Genomic DNA, 24,991 nt, shown 5'->3' with positions numbered 1-24,991 from the left:
CCTGCTCACCGTCATGGTTTGCCACAAGCGAAACCAAACCAATAGAAGTGAGGGTTGTTGCCTTGTAGATCTAACATTAAAGATTTCTAAAACTAAATTATTTTCTTGGTAGATGCCTGATAAAACATTGTTTGAGAAGTTTGACAAAATAACAACATATCTGCTACTATTTATCCTAGCCATACATCTAACAAGGAAAATAAAATTCTGAAACCAAAACTTCAACCAAGAGCTCTAAACAATCATCATTTGTTGGAGGACATTACTAGAGCCAAGTCCTATGCATTGGAACTTGTTGGAGGTTTGAGACCACACTAGAGGTTGCCTTCGATATGCACCAAGTGAGTATCAAGATTGACCAAGCAGGAGCGTTGGTGGCATTAGACTCTAAATTTTTTTGAGGCATGTAATGATCTCATTGTGATCCTCATATTTTTTTAAGCACACCCCAAGAGCATATTCATTTTCAAATGAAGAGTAATAGAATTAAAGTATTGATTAATTATTCCCCTAGTGTGACCAAGATCAGGCACCCAGCTAAAAAAATTATTCTAGATTTCTGATTCAAAATAGGTTTGGCGACCATTGGTGGTTAAGGCTTCCAATTGATTAATCTTTGCTTGGATTTCAGGGGGCATGGATGAGTGGAATATTGTGGCAGCAAATTGGTCCTATGTCTAGGCTCAAGGCCTACCTAAAGGGACATGATCTCTAGACCCTCATTAAGATCTCATTCTTTGACGCAACATACCAGAAAGTAGAAGGCCAACTAAAAAAGTAAAAATCCCCAAGAGGATACGAAAGGAAATAAAACAAACAAGACTCAACTAGGGGAGAGTCAAGAAGAAGGTTAAGGACTGGGCCTAAAGGAGTGAAGGGATGGAGTGAGGCAACAAATGTAGAGAAGGCATAGGCTAGGGATAGGTGTCAGGTGTTGATTAAAGACCAAATAAACGAGAGCAATCTCAAAGTTTCTAATGCCACCAGGTCACCCTGCAACCCAAGCACAAAATTCCACCTTATAGAGAGAAAAAAACTAAGAGTCTAAAAAATATTAGACATAAGAAGTGTTAACCATTCCATGACAACCCATCGGTAATAGAGAAGCAACATTTAGGTCCCTCCTTTCCACTAGATGATGTGAATTCTCGAGAGAACTCCCTTAGCAACATTGTCCTTACGCTTAGTGCTAAATCATGTAGAGTTAAAATTATTGAGATAGTCCACTCCTAAGGGACCAAGGCCATTAATTCCAAAAGAACTAGAAATTATTGCACCATAGTGGAAATGTCCCACTTGTGGTAGGGATTCCTTGATTACACAACAAAAAAACTTGAGGTCGCGATAGGGAATGTGTAAGCTCCCAACGAAGGTTAAGTTTTTCATCGTAGTGTTGTACACAAATGATTTTGTTGGCATGTGTGAGTATATGGGGTAGGATGGCCATGATATCCCCCCTCTTTAATGCAAGGAGCGGTGATGGGTTGGCAGGCCTCCCCCATACCACTGGACTTTATCCAAAACCCCAATTGGGAATAAATGTATATATATTTAACTCATATATTAATTATTTTTATTATTAATAATAATAATTTAAAATAAAGATATAATTTAGTTAATTTCTATCATTTTTTAAAATTTAGCAAAGTGAGATGTATCATGATATAGGTCATTTAATTTATATGACTATAATATTATATTATTATCTTTTTTTTTTCTACATGGAAAATTTTTTCCATTGGGTAAAGTCAGCCTCCCTCTCAACTCGAAGGCAAGAGAGAGGTTGTTGGTACTAGGTCATCAACCCTATAGACACAATTAAGAGCACAACAAAGTTACTCTATTGTAGAGTATCAACATGTCAACATATAAGACATAAGGAAGATAATAATTATTCCGTCCAATTACTCAAATTAAACTCAATTGAAAATATTATCTTAATTTTTGTTTATTAAATAAAAATAGAAATAAAATTATTTAAATAATTTAAATCAAATACCACATTAATTATTTTTTATTTTTTTAATTAATACTAAAATAAATTTATACCGCTAAAATATTACTAAACAATTTTCTTCACATGAAAATAATCAAATTAGTGGTTAAACATGTAGAGAATGGCATTCTCTCTCTCTTATATATAAAGATTATTAAAACAAATGTTTTATGTATCGATATATGCATAGAGATAATTATAATTATAATGGTTATTAATGTAAGTTTACGAGTCCTGGATGCGGGTGCCCAGCAAAGATAGCAAGGTGGTGGCAGAACGTGATGGCATGTGGCCATACCACATTTCCCTCCATAATCTGGCACATTAGTCTAAAAAATGCATTAACACTACCCATAAATGGCATTTAAGTTGGTGTTGTCTTCAACTAGCCTGCAACTACCCACCTTGGCTCCACGCAAAGATGACCTCTAGCGATAATCATACCACTGCACTTGTCTCTTATCCCCTGCCTCTGCAACGTCTATGCCCTCAGGCAATTGCAGCACCTAGCTCTTGCACTACTACGGGGAGGTGTTGCAACCTCCTCTATTGCATTGATTTAGGCCCAGGAACTCACCTCACTCAAAGTCTGGCTTCCCATTTCATTTTCCACTCAGCTTCTGTAGCTAATCCCTCCTCTGAGCCGCCCGCTAATCCTACTGAGCCTTCTCATCACTCTGAGCCTAATCCCAACAGCAATTCTCATACACCTGGTGTCAACATGCTAAGAACATGACATCGAATGCGTAGTCGCAGGGGTGGAAGTAGAGGAAGATTGACTTGTCTCCCTCATTCTCCGGCCTCTGAAACCACATCCTCTATGGCTCAACAAACTACAGGTTGCCACCCAAACACTCGTAGCGGCAAAGGCCACTCACAACCTCACCGCCTCCATCCGACGCCCCCTACTTCGCCTCCCAGTGGCAGTCCTTCCAATCCACAGCCGCCTCTCCATTCCGCCCAATTCATCTTTCGTTCCTCCATGAACAGGCCCATCATCACTGCCACCATCTCCCTAACCTTTCACGAGACAGAGCAAGCTATTGAGGGTGGACACCATTCCAGAACAATGCCAGCCAGAGTTGCAGGGAGCTCCCATTCCATCACCTCTAACAAGGAGGAGCAGGCCACTGAAGGTGGCGGCCACACCAGAGCAGAACCAGCCATGGTCCTGAAGAGCACTCACAGTGCAGGAATGTAGCAAATGGGGAAGGAGATGGACTAGGACCAGCATGACGACGAAGACAGGGATCCTTACCACTGTTTCATCGAGGAGGAACAACCGGCATAGTAGGTAGACAACATGGAGGCTTCAAAGCAAACAAGTGTCGACATGGAGGCTTATAGATGCTTCATTGTTGAGGAACACCCGTCGTCTCCACCACGCACCTGATCGACCACACAACCTGCCACGTGTCTGCTATTCTCAAGTTTTGGGAATTTGCTTTCTGGTTTCTTTTTCGGGGCTTTCGGAAAAACTGCTGGTATTTGGTTACTTGGTTGTTTTATGTTTCTCCTTGAAAAATTGATAAAAAAACTATGCGAAATTGTTGGTTTCCCCTGCGTGGGCAGCAAGATAATATTGGCAATCCTATTTTGATTCGGACTGGTTTCCCATTATGGGCAGTCCAGACTCTATTTTTGTTGTTTTTGCCCAACACTCAGACATGGATATGCACAGGCTAAAGCCTCAATGTACTATATTTTTCAGTAATAGAATTAGCTTAATTTAGAAAAAAAATGTAAGTTTACGATATTTGTTTAAATATATAAGGAATTAATTGATTTTTTTTAATAATGATTTAAATAAATTATTATAATTTTGATAAAATATAAAATTTGAAATATTAATAATTAAAAAAAATATTTTGAAATTAAAATTTAATGGGATTAAACTTAAGATACTCTTTTGTAATATTTTGATTATTTTTATATTATAATTTTTTTCCAATTTAAATGGAATAAATATGATTAACAATGATATTATTAAAGAGTGATAATATTTATAAAAAATAAACAATGAAAGTTAAAAAGTTATTTAAAAAAATTAATTAAAAAAACACTTAAAATATTTATAATTATACCTTTTATTTTTCTCATTTGCAATATAATATATAATATCCATAATCCTAATATGTTTTCTAGGATTAGATTTTTTGACCGAATTTAATTGCAATGGGTTGAAAATTCAATGGTAAAAAAACAACAGAAAAAACATGTCAAATACTAAGCCAAAAACTGTTTAATTTTTTCTTCTAAGCTCTCATATTTAAGTGTACATTACATGTCCCCTTATAAGACAACCAAGTGGTTGGTACAGTACATGCTATCCCGTCCACTTAATTTCAAATCTCATGAAAGATCTTTGATCCATTCACTATAGTAAAAATAAAAATAAAAATAAAAACTAAAAAAATATAATTACACCAAAAGAAACTAAATCATTATTAATTTGACTAACTTTTGTACATTTAAAAACCTAATTATAACCATACTCTCACTGAAAAATACTTTTATCTTTAGTTTTTAAATTAAAAATTATAAAACTTTCTTAATTTACTTTAACATTTTCCAAATTTCATATTTATATAATATAATAAATATAACTAAAATATAAAAATAAAAAAAATATTATCTCAAAACCAAATATTTATTAATTTATAACTATGAATTTATAACTATTTCAAATTCATAATAAGATCTACCATGTCCCCAGAAGATGATAAAAACAACAAATCTAAGTGGGAAGGAAGTTCCATGAGAAGAAATGGTGTTCCATACTTCCTCAATGATCTGGGAAGGAAGTTCCATGAGAAGAAATGGTGTTCCAAACTTCCTCAATGAACATAATGAATATTTTAAGTCATTAAAAATCCTTCATCAGTCATCTCATTCCCCACAATGAATGCGTCATGATAGAGTGTTTGACCAACTTTATCATAAGAGTGTATGTGAAACATGTAGTGGGTGAAACGACCACACCTCCCCCTCTATTCAACCAGTTGATAGTGGTATGTTTATGCCCTCCCTTATATCACCTATATAAGTTCCTAAATGTCCTTCATCGCAATCAAGCATTTGTTCGTAATTTATTAAAATAATATTGAAATTTAACTTTATATTTTTTTAAAATAAATTAATATTAAAATTTATGATATATTTTATATAATAGTTTGTAACATCCCTTGTGAAAAGTTAATACTAGTAAATAGTGAAAGTAATTATTGAACAAGAACTTTATTTGAGAAATATATATGTTCCTGTTATTAATTTTATGTGAATGAAAAACAGTTGTGTTGGTACTTTTTGAATTGAGTTATGATTAATCATGGTTAGTCACTGAGGAATCAGTTACAGTGGAACCCTAACTACCTGGAGGTAGTTGAGACCCCAGAGGAAAAAGGGGAAATGCCATGTCTGGTTAGGATCAGATGGCAGAAAAGAGAAAAAACACTCATGCTATGTCTGGTTAGGATCAGATAGCGTTTACTGGCAAGACCAGTGTAATTGCGGTCGAGTAGGACCTGCAAGTGCTTGGGGGTGGAAGGTCAGAGAAGGAACTCTTCCTACGGTCGGGTGGTTTGACAAGCACTCAAGTAGGTTTGCAGAATAGCAGGTATGGCCTACTGTGAGACTATTTATTTACTGAAGTTATCTTTTATACTGTACTGTGCTAAACTAATATACTGTTCTGTGAGAAGAAATGGAAACAGTAGGGGTTAGTTGACTATTATTCTTATCTGAAAATAAAAAGAGAATCAAACAGTATTTGTATAAACAGAGACCGAAACGCATTTGTATTGGAAGAAGAAACAGACATCAAACCCTTGCATTTTATCTAGAAATAACCATACGACATAAATCTGAATAAACAAGTCTTTATTATCTGAATGACATTTAGAAATATGGAAGGGGTATACCGTAGACCCTCTGTTTAAGTTACAAGTCAAGCAAACGAAATATATATTCTGTACAACAAGATTCGAGAGAAATGGAATATGCATTCTTGGTAGAAACCCCTAATACGCATTCACAGCATGGCACTGAATCATAAGGCGGACTGGTAAGTCCCGCAACAAGGATGAGTGCATATATATATGTTACATCGTTGTCCACATAAAATAAAGAAAACTTAAATGCAGACCAAACCCCGGACCCGGATAGCCGTAGCCGGAGAACGATAAGAACCTCATAAATTATGAAATCGAACTCTGCACTTTGCATGCACAGAATACATATTCAAAACAAACGTATTTTGACTATCCAACAAATAAACAATATGTGTGACCAGAATAGCACGATAACTGTGGTATATGTATTCTCAGTCCAACTTACAAGTAAACCCCAAAGTTGAACGTAAATGAAAACAAGCCGCAGGGTATCATAATCAACCAGAATACATCATATAACAGAAGTATTATAACTGTAATACAACAACATATTTGTAGTGAGTCTTGTGACATTAACGCAATATCATAATGAAAATGGATAGCTGTATATTAATCATTCTGTGTGGAAAAACTCAGAATAGTAAACTAGGAGACAGAAGATAAAATCCGCCGAGAGGACTGTAAACAAGAGTATGTGAACAAACCGAACTTAAAAGGGTTAACCTCATTTATACAGGAAAGTAATAAAACGGTCTATGACAGAGTCAAACTATAAGCTCGTTCACAAATAATTGTCCGTAGACAAAATGAGCCGAATGGCTTAAACTTAAAATAAACATGCTAAAATAATCCCTGGACTAATCAATTCGAAGCTCAGAGTGCTGTGCTTCTCGACAATGGGGTCCCGCCCGAGCAAGGCTAGAGGCCGTTTCATTGCCAGAGAACCCTGGTTTATGCGGAAGCCGAATCGAAATAGTCAATGTCTGACATCCCTGCTCAAGGGAAGCCGGATTCAGACTTCGATTCGAGTGATGAGAATGCAAAATAAACAACAGTAATTTGCATACCTGGTTAAGGGCGGCCGACAGCACGTAGGAAGCTACCCTTGCCCTCAATGCTCGACGACAGCTTCTTACCTGAACCAGCAATCAATACTTAATTAAACCTGAGAATAAAATGCAGTATGGAACAGTGGTATAATAAAAACTAACACTGTTGAGTAATAGCTGGAAATCGTGACAGACAAAGGGACTGTAACAAATTAGAGTTATAAGGAAACTTAGCATATTACCGCTAGTAAACATTGAAGCATTGCAAATTATAAAGGAACGCATACCTGAATCGTTTCATAGCCTTAACAGTAGCTGTAAATTGCATGAGAACTACACAGGGTTTCAGAGCTACAGCAAACTCGTCGCTTGACCAAATGAACAATAGAATCCGAAAGAAAGGGAATAGGTTTATAAACTTTCCATACCTATGATCGATTCGTGGCATGTTTTCCCTCTGTTGATCTGCCATAAGCATTGTTTACCGTTCGATAGCCGGTGGAAATGGGCGCGAAATCAATATTCTCTGAGAAGCCAGACTGTAACACCTCGAGCTTCGGAGCACATGGCCAAGTGCCATCGCACTGTCCACCTTGCCAAATGGACGACGCAGGTTTGAACAGTTGGTACCAAATGCAGAGGCTGGACAAATGTATTGAATGCAGGTAAGTTCGGGATATGGAAAAATCCGAACGGTAGTTGTTGCTATTTAATGATAATTGAATTCTGTGCATTGTATGTAAGCCGAAGGCTCCGTAGTGGCGGAGATTTCTAAAGGGTTATGTAATTAAACGCTATGCATATATGTATAATCATATAACCTTAGTCAATCACCCTGGATAACAGTGTTGCGTGCCAACTATATACATGCCACATATGTATGGTATCAACTTTAATTTATGCCGCTACCTTATTATATATAGTTATTGGAAATCCGCTGCTTGTGTTAATAAGTTTATTGTTTAATATCAAGTAATGTAATTACCATGTTTTATTATTAAGGTAAAAGATTGCCATGTAATATTAAAAAAAAATTACTTAGTATGGGAGTGTGTGACAAATTGGTATCAGAGCCCAAGGTTTACAACTCTGTGACCTTTGGGAAGAATTTAAATTACAGTAACATGAATATAAATGGTATCATGATAAAAGTTCAGAATATGCTAAGATGAATTAAACTTGTTTAATGAGTTATTCTGTAGCAGGTAGTAGCAGAATGAGGAGAGCAAATAGTGCTCCTTATGGAAATCCGGAACCACCGGATAACATGGAACAACCTCAGGGAAATTCTGAGTTTTGGGTACAATTGGGAGCAGCAGGTCGCAATGCTGACTCGACACTATTGAGGACAGTGCAGGAGCTAAAGGACGAAATGGCCCGGTTGCGTGCGGATAACGAAAGATTAAATGTTGAACATGAGAGGATTCTGAAAAGTCTATCTGATAAGCAACATCAACAGCAGTCACATCCAAGACCTGAACAGCCAAGAGTAACAGATGAACAGAGCTATCATACTGAACCAGAAGAAGACAGGGCAGAGACGCGAGGAGAGAAGTCTGTTAACGCTTCTGAATATCAAACTCCGAAAAGACCCCGGATGGAATTACAAGGAGAATTCAGGAAGATTAAACCACCTCATTTCGACGGAGAATCTGAAGAAGCTGCAGAGGCGTGGCTGATTAATATGAATAAGTATTTTCAGGTGTATGAATATGATCATCATCTTAAGGCAAGGCTGGCTATATTCCAGTTGCAAGCCAAAGCCACGCTATGGTGGGAAGAGGTCAAGATGGTGCGGGGAATAAGTGAACAGGATGTGACATGGGAAAAGTTTCAAGGATATTTTAAAGAAAAGTACCTGACAGAACGCTTTTATGATGAAAAAGCGCGAGAATTCCATGATCTGCGGCTTGGACAGCAGACCATTGATGAATTTGTAACTAAATTCACGTCCCTGCTTCGCTACGTGCCCTATATTCGTGAAGAGAAGGCTAAGGTGCAAAGATTTGTGAGCAGCTTACCTCTGACAATGCGAGAAAGGATAGAGTTCGATAATCCGAAAACCATGGATGAAGCAATTCGAAAAGCAAGACTGTGTTATCAGCAGAACAAATCAAAAGGAGAAAATTCTGGAAAGCGTTGGACAGATAAGCGGGGCAGTAAAATGCCTATGGGTAGTAAAGGAACACGCAGCAGTTTTCAGAAAGGATTTTCGAAAGGAGCCAGCACTAAAAATCCAGCAAAAACTCAGAGCAGATTCAAGCCTCCTGCAGAATCCAAATACAGTGAACAGCAAGTTAGATTGGACAATGAAGGCTCAGCTCGGCCACCTGTTCAGTGTTGGGGTTGTGGCGGACCCCATTATATCAGAAACTGCCCTCATCGGAAGGACAGCGATCAGTTGTCCCAGATCTACGAAGCTTCAACAGTAGGAGATGTGGCTCGATCCATGCCCAGAATAAATGCAGCACTGGAGGATCGGCAAGCTGATTACCAGCCAACAATGATAGAGTTCGAAGGTAAGATCTTTGATCGAGCTGTTTCTGTTTTAGTAGACCCAGGAGCTACTTTAAGCTATATAAGTCCTAAAGTGGTAGAAAGTTGTGGTTTGCAAACCACTAAATTTAAAAGCCCATGGTTAGTACAGCTGGCCACTGGGACCAAAAGACGAGTACTAACCAAAGTCAGCAATTGTCCATTAAGGTTAGCTGGCCAAACAATAACAACTGAGTTAAATGTACTCCCTCTTGGTTCCTATGACGTGCTGATAGGAATGGACTGGTTGGAACGACGGTGGTCTGTAATTAATTGTAAAACAAAAACAGTCTCTTACAGAGATGAGCTGGGTATGGGAAAAGAGATTCAAGGCATCCAGAAACCAGTGCAAATTCGGCCGATCACAGCCTCTCAGCTGGTTAAGTGTATCCGAAATAAGTGCCAGATTTATGCAGTACAAGTGGGGTTTGCAGATTCTGTGGATAAGGTTGCAACTGTTAAAGATATACCAGTAGTGCAAGAATTTGCAGATGTATTCCCTGAAGAAATTCCAGGGCTGCCACCTAAAAGGGATTTGGACTTCACCATTGAGCTGATACCCGGGGCAGCCCCAGTGTCCCGAGCACCCTATCGGATGAGTGTGCCGAAGTTAACGGAGTTAAAAATGCAACTGCAAGAGCTGCTGGAAAAGAAGTACATCCGCCCCAGTGTCTCTCCTTGGGGAGCTCCTGTGCTATTTGTGAGGAAAAAGGATGGGACTCTGAGAATGTGCATAGATTATAGACAGCTGAATAAACTGACAGTTAAAAACAAATATCCACTACCCCGCATTGACGAGCTGTTTGATCAGGTGAAGGGGGCGACCATTTTCTCAAAGATCGATTTGAGATCAGGATACCACCAAATTAGAATAAAAGATGAAGACATAGCCAAGACCGCTTTTCGTACTCGTTATGGACATTACGAGTTTGTGGTACTGCCTTTTGGGTTAACTAATGCGCCTGCAACATTCATGTGTTTGATGAATAGTGTATTTCATAAATACTTAGACAAATTTGTATTGATCTTCATTGATGATATACTTATTTACTCCCGGAATAGGAAAGAGCATGAGGAACATTTGAGGATAGTGTTACAGACTTTACGAGAGCATCAGCTGTATGGAAAATTCAGCAAATGTGATTTTTATAAAGAACAGATCCAGTATTTGGGTCACATTATCACAAAGGAAGGTATAGCAGTAGACCCAGAAAAGATCAAAACTATAATAGAATGGCCTACACCCAAGGATGTAGCAGATATTCGATCTTTCATGGGGCTGGCTGGATATTACCGGCGGTTTGTGGAAGGTTTTTCTAGAGTTGCTTACCCCATTACCTCCTTGCAGAAGAAGGGAAAAGTGTTTAAGTGGACAGCAGATTGTCAGCGGAGCTTCGAACAGCTCAAGCATTTACTTACTACAGCACCTGTATTGTGTGTGGCAGACCCCGAAAAGGAGTATGTAGTTTGTACAGATGCCAGTAAGGAGGGCGTGGGTGGAGTGCTGATGCAGGAAGGCAAAGTGATTGCCTATGAATCCAGAAAGTTGAAAGAACATGAACAGAAATATTCTGCCTATGATCTGGAATTAACCGCTGTGATCCATGCCTTGAAGATGTGGCGCCATTATTTAGTAGGGAGGAAATTTCTGCTAATGACGGATCACCACAGCTTGACTAGTTACTTTAGTCAACCCACTTTAAACGCAAGACAAGCAAGATGGGTGGACTTTTTGGGAAATTTCGATTTCGAAATTAAACACCTAAAGGGAAAGGAGAACAGAGTAGCTGATGCACTAAGTCGAAAAGTGCATTGCATTTATGAGATTGGTATCAGTCAAGGATGGTCCACTCTTGACCAAGAGATTGAGGAGGCTGCGGCGCAAGATCAGATTTATTTGCAAAAGAAGCATTTGGTGCAAAATTCAGATGCCCGTTCCATACAACAAGGTTATACCTTGAATACAGCCGACATGTTGTGTTTTCAGAAGAAGATTTACATACCCAATCAGAGCAGTATTAAAGAAAAGATTCTGGATGAAAATCATAGAAGTCCTTATGCAGGGCATCCTGGTTACCAGAAATTAATCACCTCATTAAGGAAGGAGTATTACTGGCCAGGCATGAAGAAGGATGTTGTAGAATACTTGGCGCGCTGTTTGGAGTGTCAGCAGGTGAAAGCTGAACATCAGCATCCTGCAGGACTGCTACAGCCAATACCCATACCAGAATGGAAATGGGAGACCATAACCATGGACTTTATTACCGGTTTGCCGAAATCCAAAAAGAATAATGATTCTATAATGGTAGTAGTGGATAAACTCAGCAAGTCAGCTCACTTTATACCGGTTCAATCCACTTATCGTGCAGCCCAAATCGCAAACATTTTTATGCAAAATATATTTAAACTTCATGGACTGCCGAAAGTAATAATATCTGATCGTGATGTTAAATTTACCTCAGCTTTTTGGAGGACCTTGTTTGAAGGCCTAGGAACACAATTGAGCTTCAGCACCGCTTATCATCCGCAAACTGACGGACAGACTGAGCGAGTGAATCAAGTGTTGGAGGACATGCTGCGGTCTTATGTGATGCAGCAACCTACGCGATGGGAGGAGTATCTACATCTAGTGGAATTCGCTTATAACAATGGCTATCATTCATCCTTGAAGATGAGCCCATTCGAAGTACTCTATGGCCGGAAATGCCGCACACCCTCCAGTTGGGGTGGACCGGAGGATAAATTTTTGTTGGGTCCTGAGATGTTGGAAGAGATGGAGGTCATGGTGAAAAAAGTTCGAGCTAATCTAAAGATGGCACAAGACAGGCAGAAGAATTTTGCAGATCGGAAGAGAACATTTAAAGAATATCAAGTGGGTGAACATGTGTACATCAGAATTCGAGCTAGGAAAAGCACCCTTCAATGGAATGCCTGTGCCAAATTGGCACCGCGTTTTTGTGGACCATTCCAAATTCTGGCACGAGTAGGGCCGGTAGCTTATCAGCTCGCCCTACCTAGCCATATTCGGGTCCATAATGTCTTCCATGTATCAGTTTTAAAAAGATATGTTTATGACCCTAGGCATATAATAAGTTGGCAAGATATTCAGGTAAGGGAAGACTGTTAAATAATGTAAATTGAATTAGAATACTAATAAGCAGCTGACCTGATTGTTATGTATTTCAGGTGGAACCGGAAGGAGAGTTCCTGGTAGAACCAGTGAGCATATTAGATCGGAGAAGGGTCGAGCTGCGGAAAAAGGTCATCAGCCAGGTTAAAGTGCGGTGGCAGCACTTTGGGCCTGAAGAGGCCACCTGGGAAGATGAACAAATGATGAGGGACACTTATCCCAGACTGTTTTTGGCTGAACAGCAACATCGGGACGATGTCGACTTTCAGGAGGGGGAGATGTAACATCCCTTGTGAAAAGTTAATACTAGTAAATAGTGAAAGTAATTATTGAACAAGAACTTTATTTGAGAAATATATATGTTCCTGTTATTAATTTTATGTGAATGAAAAACAGTTGTGTTGGTACTTTTTGAATTGAGTTATGATTAATCATGGTTAGTAACTGAGGAATCAGTTACAGTGGAACCCTAACTACCTGGAGGTAGTTGAGACCCCAGAGGAAAAAGGGGAAATGCCATGTCTGGTTAGGATCAGATGGCAGAAAAGAGAAAAAACATTCATGCTATGTCTGGTTAGGATCAGATGGCATAAGAGGAAAGAATTTCCTGTGTACGCTACGTCTGGTTAGGATCAGATAGCGTTTACTGGCAAGACCAGTGTAATTGCGGTCGAGTAGGACCTGCAAGTGCTTGGGGGTGGAAGGTCAGAGAAGGAACTCTTCCTACGGTCGGGTGGTTTGACAAGCACTCAAGTAGGTTTGCAGAATAGCAGGTATGGCCTACTGTGAGACTATTTATTTACTGAAGTTATCTTTTATACTGTACTGTGCTAAACTAATATACTGTTCTGTGAGAAGAAATGGAAACAGTAGGGGTTAGTTGACTATTATTCTTATCTGAAAATAAAAAGAGAATCAAACAGTATTTGTATAAACAGAGACCGAAACGCATTTGTATTGGAAGAAGAAACAGACATCAAACCCTTGCATTTTATCTAGAAATAACCATACGACATAAATCTGAATAAACAAGTCTTTATTATCTGAATGACATTTAGAAATATGGAAGGGGTATACCGTAGACCCTCTGTTTAAGTTACAAGTCAAGCAAACGAAATATATATTCTGTACAACAAGATTCGAGAGAAATGGAATATGCATTCTTGGTAGAAACCCCTAATACACATTCACAACATGGCACTTAATCATAAGGCGGACTGGTAAGTCCCGCAACAAGGATGAGTGCATATATATATGTTACATCGTTGTCCACATAAAATAAAGAAAACTTAAATGCAGACCAAACCCCGGACCCGGATAGCCGTAGCCGGAGAACGATAAGAACCTCATAAATTATGAAATCGAACTCTGCACTTTGCATGCACAGAATACATATTCAAAACAAACGTATTTTGACTATCCAACAAATAAACAATATGTGCGACCAGAATAGCACGATAACTGTGGTATATGCATTCTCAGTCCAACTTACAAGTAAACCCCAAAGTTGAACGGAAATGAAAACAAGCCGCAGGGTATCATAATCAACCAGAATACATCATATAACAGAAGTATTATAACTGTAATACAACAACATATTTGTAGTGAGTCTTGTGACATTAACGCAATATCATAATGAAAATGGATAGCTGTATATTAATCATTCTGTGTGGAAAAACTCAGAATAGTAAACTAGGAGACAGAAGATAAAATCCGCCGAGAGGACTGTAAACAAGAGTATGTGAACAAACCGAACTTAAAAGGGTTAACCTCATTTATACAGGAAAGTAATAAAACGGTCTATGACAGAGTCAAACTATAAGCTCGTTCACAAATAATTGTCCGTAGACAAAATGAGCCGAATGGCTTAAACTTAAAATAAACATGCTAAAATAATCCCTGGACTAATCAATTCGAAGCTCAGAGTGCTGTGCTTCTCGACAATGGGGTCCCGCCCGAGCAAGGCTAGAGGCCGTTTCATTGCCAGAGAACCCTGGTTTATGCGGAAGCCGAATCGAAATAGTCAATGTCTGACATCCCTGCTCAAGGGAAGCCGGATTCAGACTTCGATTCGAGTGATGAGAATGCAAAATAAACAACAGTAATTTGCATACCTGGTTAAGGGCGGCCGACAGCACGTAGGAAGCTACCCTTGCCCTCAATGCTTGACGACAGCTCCTTACTTGAACCAGCAATCAATACTTAATTAAACCTGAGAATAAAATGCAGTATGGAACAGTGGTATAATAAAAACTAACACTGTTGAGTATTAGCTGGAAATCGTGACAGACAAAGGGACTGTAACAAATTAGAGTTATAAGGAAACTTAGCATATTACCGCTAGTAAACATTGAAGCATTGCAAATTATAAAGGAACGCATACCTGAATCGTTTCATAGCCTTAACAGTAGCTGTAAATTGCATGAGAACTACACAGGGTTTCAGAGCTACAACAAACTCGTCGCTTGACCAAATGAACAATAGAATCCGAAAGAAAGGGAATAGGTTTATAAACTTTCCATACCTATGACCGATTCGTGGCATGTTTTCCCTCCGTTGATCTGCCATAAGCATTGTTTACCGTTCGATAGCCGGTGGAGATGGGCGCGAAATCAATATTCTCCGAGAAGCCAGACTGTAACACCTCGAGCTCCGGGAGCACATGGCCAAGTGCCATCGCACCGTCCACCTTGCCAAATGGACGACGCAGGTTTGAACAGTTGGTACCAAATGCAGAGGCCGGACGAATGTATTGAATGCAGGTAAGTTCGGGATATGGAAAAATCCGAACGGTAGCTGTTGCTATTTAATGATAATTGAATTCTGTGCATTGTATGTAAGCCGAAGGCTCCGTAGTGGCGGAGATTTCTAAAGGGTTATGTAATTAAACGCTATGCATATATGTATAATCATATAACCTTAGTCAATCACCCTGGATAACAGTGTTGCGTGCCAACTATATACATGCCACATATGTATGGTATCAACTTTAATTTATGCCGCTACCTTATTATATATAGTTATTGGAAATCCGCTGCTTGTGTTAATAAGTTTATTGTTTAATATCAAGTAATGTAATTACCATGTTTTATTATTAAGGTAAAAGATTGCCATGTAATATTAAAATTTTTTTACTTAGTATGGGAGTGTGTGACATAGTTTTTATTAAATATTACATAATAAATTATATTTAAGATAAAATAATGAAATTTATTTTAGTTGAAAAAAAAATGAATATAAAGAAAAAATTGATTAATAAAAATCCATTACATTCTCTAATTTGATCGAATCAAACACAAAACAATGTAAATATTACCTTCCATCTTTGATTTTGGTTAAGATTAGGAAATTTATAAATAACGGTAGAAAATGTAATAATTTCTCCCATTTTAACACGTGCATAATTAAATATTTATTTATTTTATATAAAATAAATGATGAAAATTGTAAATTATATATATGTGCGGTGTGGATGTGTCAATTTTCAATATTTCCATTTTTTATAATAGAATTTTATATACATTTAAATATTGAAATTTATAATTTTTAGTAATTTACCATGTGAGTTTAGATGTTTGTATTGTGTGAGGTATGAAGATTGTAATTAGTTTTGTTTATTTTTAAGGATAAAACAAAGGTGAATGATTAAAAAAGAGTGTTATAAGTACAAGAAAAAGAGAAGAATGTTATTCAATAATATTTAATTAAAAAAAATGAAATATGAATATTAATTTAAATTAGTAATTATGAATATTAATTTAAATTAGTAATTGAGAATAATAAATTAAATAGTAAATTTTATATTAAAGAATAAAAATTTATTGAATTAGATAGTAAATTAATAATAATTAGATAGTTAATATTAAAATAAAGATTAAAAATAAAAATTTTAGAATGATTAAATAAATAAATATTAAGGATATAAATTTAGGTTGAAAGAGGTTAGGGGTGAATTAATAAAGTGAAGACTAGGAATGAGGGAGGGAAAAATAAATTAAATTTTGATTAAATTGAAATGTGGGATGTTTGTATTGAGGGTGGGGAGATGTTTGCATATTAACTCTGTGCATGCACACTTCACTCTCATAAGGGTGGGGATGAGAGGAATTAATATGCAAACATAATACTCCTATCCACTTGGAGGTAGGGGGAGTTAAGATGAAATGGAAAGCTTAATACAAGAAAAATAAGATGAAGGGAAAGCAAACATGTGGAGGGGGAGGCAGAGGAGGGGTGAGGGTGAATTAAAGAAGAAATTAAACTGAGAGGAGGGGTGAGGGTGAATTAAAGAAAAAAATAAACTGAGAACAAGGAGGAGAGAGATTAGAGATTAAGGTTATGATTGAGAAACTTCAATGAATGGCTTAACTTGTAGTCATTTTCACCATTAAAGTTATTTGATCATCTTCTCTATTAAATCTATTCTAATGCTTTTAGATTTCGAGGGATTTACAATATAAATAAAAGAGAACAAGACCAATAATTTTAGCTTGGTCAAATTATGATACATATCAATGATATAGACTTTAAATAAAAATTTAACAAATCCAACTGAACATTTAAAAATATAATAAAAACTCAAAACATTTATCTAATTAATTTAATATTTAATCTATTATAAAACTTAATAAAAAATTAAATATTTCAATTTGATATATAAAATATTATCAAATGCATAATTCTATTGAGTATCAAGTGGGTTTCAAAAAATTGACTTCACCTTCCTCTAAACTTATAAACAATCGTTCATAATGAATCTATAATCTTAACTGCTTGTTTTTTACTCGAGGGCTTTTAAACAATTACGGTCATTCAATCTTAACTGCTTGCTTTTGACTCGAAAATTTTAAAACAATTGCGGTGATTCAATCTTTAACTGCTTGCTTTTGAGTCGCAGGCTTTTAAACAATTGCAGATTGTAATTTGATTTTCAACTTTATAATTCAATTGTGGACGTGAAGCAACCAAGGTGCGAATCTCGGTTGATCTCGACAAGAAAAATAATTGAGAAACGTAGGGTTTAATCATTAATGTAATTGACATTTAATCAGTTTGACAGGATTTTTTTTACGTAGGGTTTAATCATTAATGTAATTGACATTTAATCAGTTTGACAGGATTTTTTTTTTCCGTGTTGAAATTTCTATGGGAACTTTCTTCGTTTTGGTTGTCGGTGATTGTCGGTGAATAAAAAATTAATAGTGTAGAATTTGTTTCAGGGGAAAATAGTATGGACTCAATTGTTTCCTTCACGTCATATTTGACTCAGTAAAAGGACAGTATCCGAATAATTTACTAGGAAAATTTTGGTTTTAATTTTACTGGAAGGAGTTAATGATGAAGTTCATTCGTAAGAGATAAAAAGTATTCCATGATAAGTTTAAAGTTCAAACTTAAAGTATTTATTAAATTTAGTTTTAACTATTTTAATAAAGAATGTTTATTGGTAAAGAAATTTGACACTAATAATATTGGATGACTAAATTACCTTGTGATAAGTAATTTGTTGGTAAAATTTTATTACTTGAATATCATATTATTTAAATATAAACATCTAAAAATTAAACAAATCATTTTTTATCCAACATATAAACTGACTTAAACTTCAACTTCACTGACCCAAACATTAACTTAACCTAAATCCTAAACTTTAAAAAAAATAAAATTAAAAAAGGGCCGGAAAGAAAATTCCAGCTCACATTTCCAGTTGTATTTGAGATAAATTATACCATTCTTGAGTTTATTTTTGTGTAAATTTAAAAGATATTTTCAACAAATATTTTTAACTGCAATTTTTTATTAAATTGTAATTTAAAATTATAATTTTATTCAGTTAAAATTGTAATTTTTAAATATAATAAAATTATAATATATTTATCTCTTAAATTAATTAAAAAAATACATATTTCAAATATGGTTATCAACACCAAGTTTATCAGATTTTAAATTATATACTATTGTTATCAACACCAAATTTATCTGATTTTAAATTAGGTGCTAGTTTAAAATATTAAACAAGAGGCTAGTTATTTTTTTAAGTTAACCATGGACAGGCTCTCTAGTGAAGCAGACAGATCTCTCCCCTTTTATATATATATATATATAATATATATATATTTTTTATTTAATCAAAAGAAATTAAATTTTTAAAAATAAGATTTATTTTTTTAATTAAAAATATGTCAATTAATATTTTTATTAAATAAAAAAATTAAATTATTTTAATTATTAATTTTTAATGTTGTAATTTTAACGTGTTATAAGTAACTCTTTTGGAAAATCCATGTTATATAAAATTTATTCTGTATGTCCAATCTAGGAATAAGGAACTTCATGGGATCGGCAAACAGTCAACGAGCTGTCCCACTCTGCTGACAGTCTCTGTGTGTAATCAAATAATAAAAACTATCATGTGAAGCACGTCATCAAATATAATAATAGGAAAGTAGTTGGTCATGGGGTGATGACTGAAAATTGCAGAATGCTGGCCTCCGTCCTTACACACACGGCCAGGATAAACGCGTGTTTCTACTGTGTCTGTTGGTCAATGTTGCTTTGTTTTTGTATTTAAATATCTGCGATGAGCGACGACTTCCAACGTAAGTAAGCCCTTGCGGAGCGCACCACCAAACTCGCAGAGAAGAACAACACGCAGCACAGCCAAAAATGAGGTGCACGCCAGGGCAAGGAGAAGCAGAAAGCGCGCCGTTTACCTCCAACCTAAAGTTAAGAAAAGGTCTCTGGTCACCTGACGAAGACGAGAAACTCATCAATTATATGATGAATAACTGCCTTCTCGGCTGCTCCTGGAGATATGTGGCCAACCGAATTGGTAATTTCTTCAAATACCCAATCTCATTCTAACTGCAATCATCTTCTAAATCTGGATAATGGGATGATAAATGTTACGCACATACAGGTCTACAGAGATCCGGAAAGAGTTGCAGGTTAAGATGGATGAACTACTTACGACCTGGACTTAAACCTGGTGCAATTTCACCACAAGAAGAACAATTGATCATACATTTACAGTCCATTCTGGGTAACAGGTTTCTATTCTTACTCTGATCATTCTTATTCTTCTCATTTCTTTTTAGTGGAGTTACGGTTACTGTTAAGTCTTAAATTTTATTAGAGTTTTAGTTATGGTTAAGTCATAAATTTCTAATATAGCTATCTTAAAATGGTTGAATATATTTTTGATATTACAGTGGCTACCTACTCCAACTCATTACCCATTCTTATAATTGGAAAAAAAATAGAAATTAATTAATTAATTAATGTTTGAAAGTCCCTTTAAATTAATTTAATTTAAATTACTGGTATTCACAACGCAGGTGGTCCCAAATTGCTGCCCATTTGCCTGGACGGACGGACAATGCGATCAAGAACTACTGGAACTCTTGCATCAAGAAGAAGCTCAATTCCAGGCTCTCCTGCACCGACGGTAACGGCAATAGCAACACAAAATCTAAAATCCCTGTGCAGTCCGCTCGTACCTGCACTACCAGTTCAGTGTCTGCTCATTCTCATTCTCATGATGCTTATACGTCGTCTCACTCTGCCCAGCTGTTGGACGTCAATGGTGAAACGTACGAAATAAAAAATGACGTGCGTGATGAAAGTCATAAGTTGTCAATTGATCCACATCACCCTGCCAACAACCCACTAATTTCTAATTCTCAGCTGCGGATCCATTCTACTTCTGCCCACATCGCTGGGACCTTCTCTCAGGCTTCTTCCCCTCCGAGTCATGAAACGCCTGGCTCTACCGATAAATCTGTTGGCTGCAGCACTGCCTTTCCTGCTCTCGTTGACTGCAGCGATCCATTGGAAGGAGATATTGAACACAACGGCCACATCATTAATGAAATGATAGACAATTTGTTGTTCCCACTATCTTCTGGAATGGCCGGATGGAGCGCTAGTGATTCCTATTCAAATGCAGCTAATTTTAGTGATGTTTATACAGGACCTTATACCACTCACGAGGTGGGGATCGGTACCCTGGAAGATTACGTGAACCAATTTGAGAAGCCTATCGATCAGTCATGCCCGCCAATTAATTCCGTTTCCCAATTTAGCGCACCAGAAATATGGGCCGGCATTGATCACTAGTTGAACGAAGAACGGTATAAATTTGAGATATGGCAGACATGAATTTGGCGTTCAGTGGGAATTTGCCAATACTGTTTTGACATCATTTCTTAAATTTGTTGTATACGATTTATTTCAAACGTTTTCTTGATGTTGTTTGGATATATTCTTGATAAAAAGGTTTAACAATAATAAGTCATGTAGATTATTGGAATCTTTATATTAAATTCAATAAATTTTTATTTGAATTTGCCTCGAACCTACTTCATTTATATTTGTTCATCAGAGACAAATCATCCTCATGTATCAATAATCATCCTCTATCATGTTTTGGGTTAGGTATAATCAAAGTTATTAGACGTACAAATTTCCTAACGAACGAAGCTATTAACGAAGAGCTTCTTCAGTATTCGTTGTATTACTGGGAGAGAATTTTCCTTCTTTATTTTTATTGCCCAATCTTAGTCTTTGTTATTCTTATTATTTCTCGTTTTTCTTAATGTAGAGATTATTTTTGTTCTTTATTTCATTTTCTTAACCTTAATCGGCCTGGCTTTTCTTAAGGGACTCTACATATTCTTTTAAGTAGGTGTGAAAAGCAAGTTATCTAATTTTTTTGAGAATATCTTCCACATTAGTCATCTTCCAAGATGGTTGATGTTTCAAATCTTTTTCTAAATTCATCCTTGGTACCAAGAGTCCTCTTTCACCAAACCATGTTGTGTGGATCCTTGTTGAAATGAAGGTTTTCTTTTCAAAGGATATCCTTAGTTTTCTCTAAATCCATTAATATGTTCCTAATTTCTTTCCTATCCATTTTTGGCTTTGAGATGGTTCTAGATGGTCTGATTGAAGTGGATGTAAATCCATTGTTTCCCATAAATTGCCTATGACTTCTTCACATGAGTGGTTGGGCACACTAGAGGAGAAAGACACCAATGAAGTGGAAATAATGGTGAGCCATTTAGAACAATCAATGCTACCAAGGAGGAATGTCCAGAGTTTATGCTTAGGATAGGTAAGATCAGCCATGTGAGGACTAATCAACATAAATTTGTATTTATGTTATGAGATAAATTGTGAATGGTAACTTTAATGTATTAAAATTACTGTAAATCAATTTTAATTTTGAGTCTATTTTCAATTTAAAAATGGTTTTCATATTTAGGGACTTGATGTCATTTTGCTTTTGATTATATGTGTGTTTTATATGTTATTGAAATATTTTATTAAAAGTGAATATTAAAATATTATATTCCTAGACATGGGCATTTATCAATTTCTTATTTAACTGCAATGAATTACAATCTCTTTTATATTGGGTAATAGAAAACACTCTTACTACAATCACATCTATATCTAATTATATATATAGATATGCTATCTTAAAAATCAATAATTTAATAAATATATTATAGAAAATATTGATTTTATTATTGTTGTAGCGGCTACAACCACCTTCCAAAATTTTGCCTATATTTTGTTTTGGAGCCTCCCTCCTAAAATCTCAGTTTTGCCTATATTTCGTTTTGGAGCCTCCATCCTAAAATCTCAGCGGCTTATCTCCCAATGACCCACGTACTTGTGCTTTCATTGAGTTTTATCTTTTCTTCATAGTTTGTGTTTGCTTGCTTGCTTGGTTGTCTAATCACATGCTGACCTCTTGACTTGGTTGCAATCTAGTTCTTTCATTGCCTCAGTGAGCTACACAATCCTAGAGGGAAACCAACCTTGTTCTTAGGAAATGCATAGTTCAAGCCTACAGTGAGCTTCGACTCCAAAATTGTGCAAACCCAGTTGGCAGCGTACCTTCAGCTGGGAAACTGCGCAGAGCATAAGAGGCAACCAGAGCCACTCAACCTAGGAATTGCACAACACCATTCCCTCAGCAACTGTCCGATGCATGTGCTAGTGAGTTGCCCAGTTCTCCCTGGAATTGCACAATCTCTCTGTGCATGCATGGCAACGTTTCCTGAAAAACAAAAAAAAGAGAAAAAGACTCCCTAAATCATAGGGATCTATTTTTAGTAGTTGGAGTTACACTTGAGCTATTTTGGAAGCTACAACCCTGTGTCGCTTTTTCCTAGATTTTGGCCTTCGTGTCATAAACCCTAAAATGACAAAATATATTTAATGGATGTCACCATAGCTTATTTGTAAATTTGATCTTTGAGCTCTAGAATTCACGAGGAGATCTAGGAACCTTCAACACAATTGTCTCAGCTTTTTCGGGTATGTCTTTCTTTTCTAATTTTTTGCTGCTTTTTTTGTCGCTTTTGTTTCCTTTGCTTGTGAGAGTACTATTTTTCCTATTTTATTGAATGACCATTGGTGTTTTGATTTGTTTTAGCTTGTAGAAGTGTTGTTTTAAGTTTTGCATTGCCTTTCCCAAGTGTCGCATGCATAACCCAATTTTTACACTAACAATTATCGTTGCGACGACTCTCTCCATAAGCTCTATTGTTCTTAAGTTTGATCGATTTCTCTACTTGTTTTAATTACATGCATCATCATTCACTTAGATCTACACCAACAATCAGTTACACTTTCATATATGCACGTTTTCATGATTTCTCTTGGGCAGTTCTCAACTTCCTTGGCCCGGACTTGTCTCTTCCTGGCATGCACTACACATTTTTAGATCTCAAGTCTCTCCCTTGGCCCCAGGAATTACGCAGAAGCGGCCAGGAACTAGATCCATCTGCGCACTGCGCAGTTCCAGGAGCTAGTCCCGAGGCCTTGGCCACTAGGATTGCGCAATATGTAATTCCAGTGAGCACAAGCTAGACTGAACTAAACATTGCACAGTTCCAATGAGCATCACCTCCCCACTAATAGCTGGGACTGCACAATGCACAGATCCAACTGATTGTGACTCTCTTCTGAAACCCAGAATTATGTAATCCTTCCTAGTAGTTGCCTAGTTTGTTGCTTTCTTTGTTCTTGAAGTGCTTTTGATTTCAAGCTAACAGTTGCATGCCATGGGTGTCCTCACTGTCTCTAGGTACAACAGTTTTGAGAAGCTTTTCAACAGTATAGATAACATGGCTTCCAAGAAAGTTGCATCAAAGGATACTATCAAGAGCAACACTGGGGATGTAGTTGAACAAGTGTCAATGAACTTGCCAATCTATGCAGATACAAAACTGTTCATAGAGAAGGACATGAAGATAACATGGAAGGAAATCAAGGATATCTTTGTAGGCAGCTTCAAGGAAGATCTAGAAGATCGATAGGTCTATGTCAACATCCACAAGTCAGGCTTATATAAGGTTGCATGCAGGTACCCCGCCTTCCCATGTGTAGACATCATTCACTGGATTGTCTCACATACCGATCCCGAGACGATGACATTGAGCAGTGCCAGTGGAACACAACTTGCTACCTTCAAGACGAAAAACTATCATCAGATGTATCACTTACCACAGTCGGTGAACTGCATGGATGCACTTTTCTATGCCCCCAACAACAATGTGAACACTAGAGACATCATAAAGCATTGGGTGAAAGAGCCGTCGAAGTTCAGGTTGACACCCAATTATGTTTACAAGACTAAGTCACTTAGAAAGGCCTACCAAATCTTGATCATCTTTGCATGCTGATTGTATGGTCAAGAGAGCATGGAGGCCTTTCCGTGGAATTGGGTGGTTGTGTTGGACTAGTTGGAAAATGACGAAAGGTCATTCAACTGGTCGGCTCTGTTGGCTCTTTGGCTGAAAGTGCATGTGACTAATACCCAAAATCTTCCTAAGGATGATTAAGCGAGATTCTATATGTCCATTTACCTACTTGATGCAATATGTGCCCAACATTAGTTTCCTGGCATGGGTTGGACATGGACACCATCAGAGACTGCTGTGAATATTTATTGCAAGTTTCTTTCTGAGTGCAGCTACCGAGGAGTCATGGCAAGGCTATCTGACCATTTCATCATCCTAGTTTACAAGTTGATCTTTGAACAAGATCCACCTTGCATGTCCCAAGAAGTGATGGAGGCATTACTTAACATTGCAGATTGGTATGCCTTGCCTGGTGGTGCCTTCATCAGGATGTTTGGCAGAGAGAAGCCTTCACATGTGTTACCAAGGTTTTCCACAGATAATTTGGTCATGCAATATGTTGCATGTCACATCTCCACAAGGTTATCAATAGGGTTGAATAGGAGGAAGAATTCACCATGGCCTGCTCTTCCTTTACGGATTAGATTGTACGAGATCAGGAGCTTGAAGGATGCGATTGTGAGGCCAAGGACTTAGAAAATTTTGAGTTTGACACCAAGGACTACAATCCGTAT

The 24,991-nt window shown here is 36.9% G+C and overlaps 1 protein-coding gene across 1 annotated transcript; it reads left to right on the top strand.

The window, feature by feature from the left end:
- The first annotated feature begins 19,266 nt into the window (after positions 1-19,266).
- LOC149249006 (uncharacterized) lies at positions 19,267-20,718 on the top strand. The gene is made up of 3 exons (XM_089451637.1): positions 19,267-19,432; positions 19,520-19,649; positions 19,938-20,718. The coding sequence occupies exons 1-3, from the start codon at positions 19,267-19,269 to the stop codon at positions 20,716-20,718; spliced, it is 1,077 nt and encodes a 358-aa protein (XP_089307763.1).
- Positions 20,719-24,991: the final 4,273 nt, after the last annotated feature.

The sequence above is a fragment of the Pinus tabuliformis genome, chromosome 7 (assembly GCF_031772625.1).
Source record: "Pinus tabuliformis cultivar Carrire ecotype Pingquan chromosome 7, CPIR1, whole genome shotgun sequence".
Taxonomy (NCBI): domain Eukaryota; kingdom Viridiplantae; phylum Streptophyta; class Pinopsida; order Pinales; family Pinaceae; genus Pinus; species Pinus tabuliformis.
The sequence above is the reverse complement of the archived record's forward strand: the minus strand, read 5'-3'. Positions and strand labels throughout refer to the sequence as shown.

What these genes read in the sequence shown, in the direction of transcription:
- LOC149249006 (XM_089451637.1), top strand. Translation starts at nt 19,267, where the DNA reads ATGAGGTGCACGCCAGGGCAAGGAGAAGCAGAAAGCGCGCCGTTTACC. An exon ending in ATATGTGGCCAACCGAATTG is followed by an intron (nt 19,433 to 19,519) that starts GTAATTTCTTCA and finishes ACGCACATACAG; the next exon opens with GTCTACAGAGATCCGGAAAG. An exon ending in CAGTCCATTCTGGGTAACAG is followed by an intron (nt 19,650 to 19,937) that starts GTTTCTATTCTT and finishes TTCACAACGCAG; the next exon opens with GTGGTCCCAAATTGCTGCCC.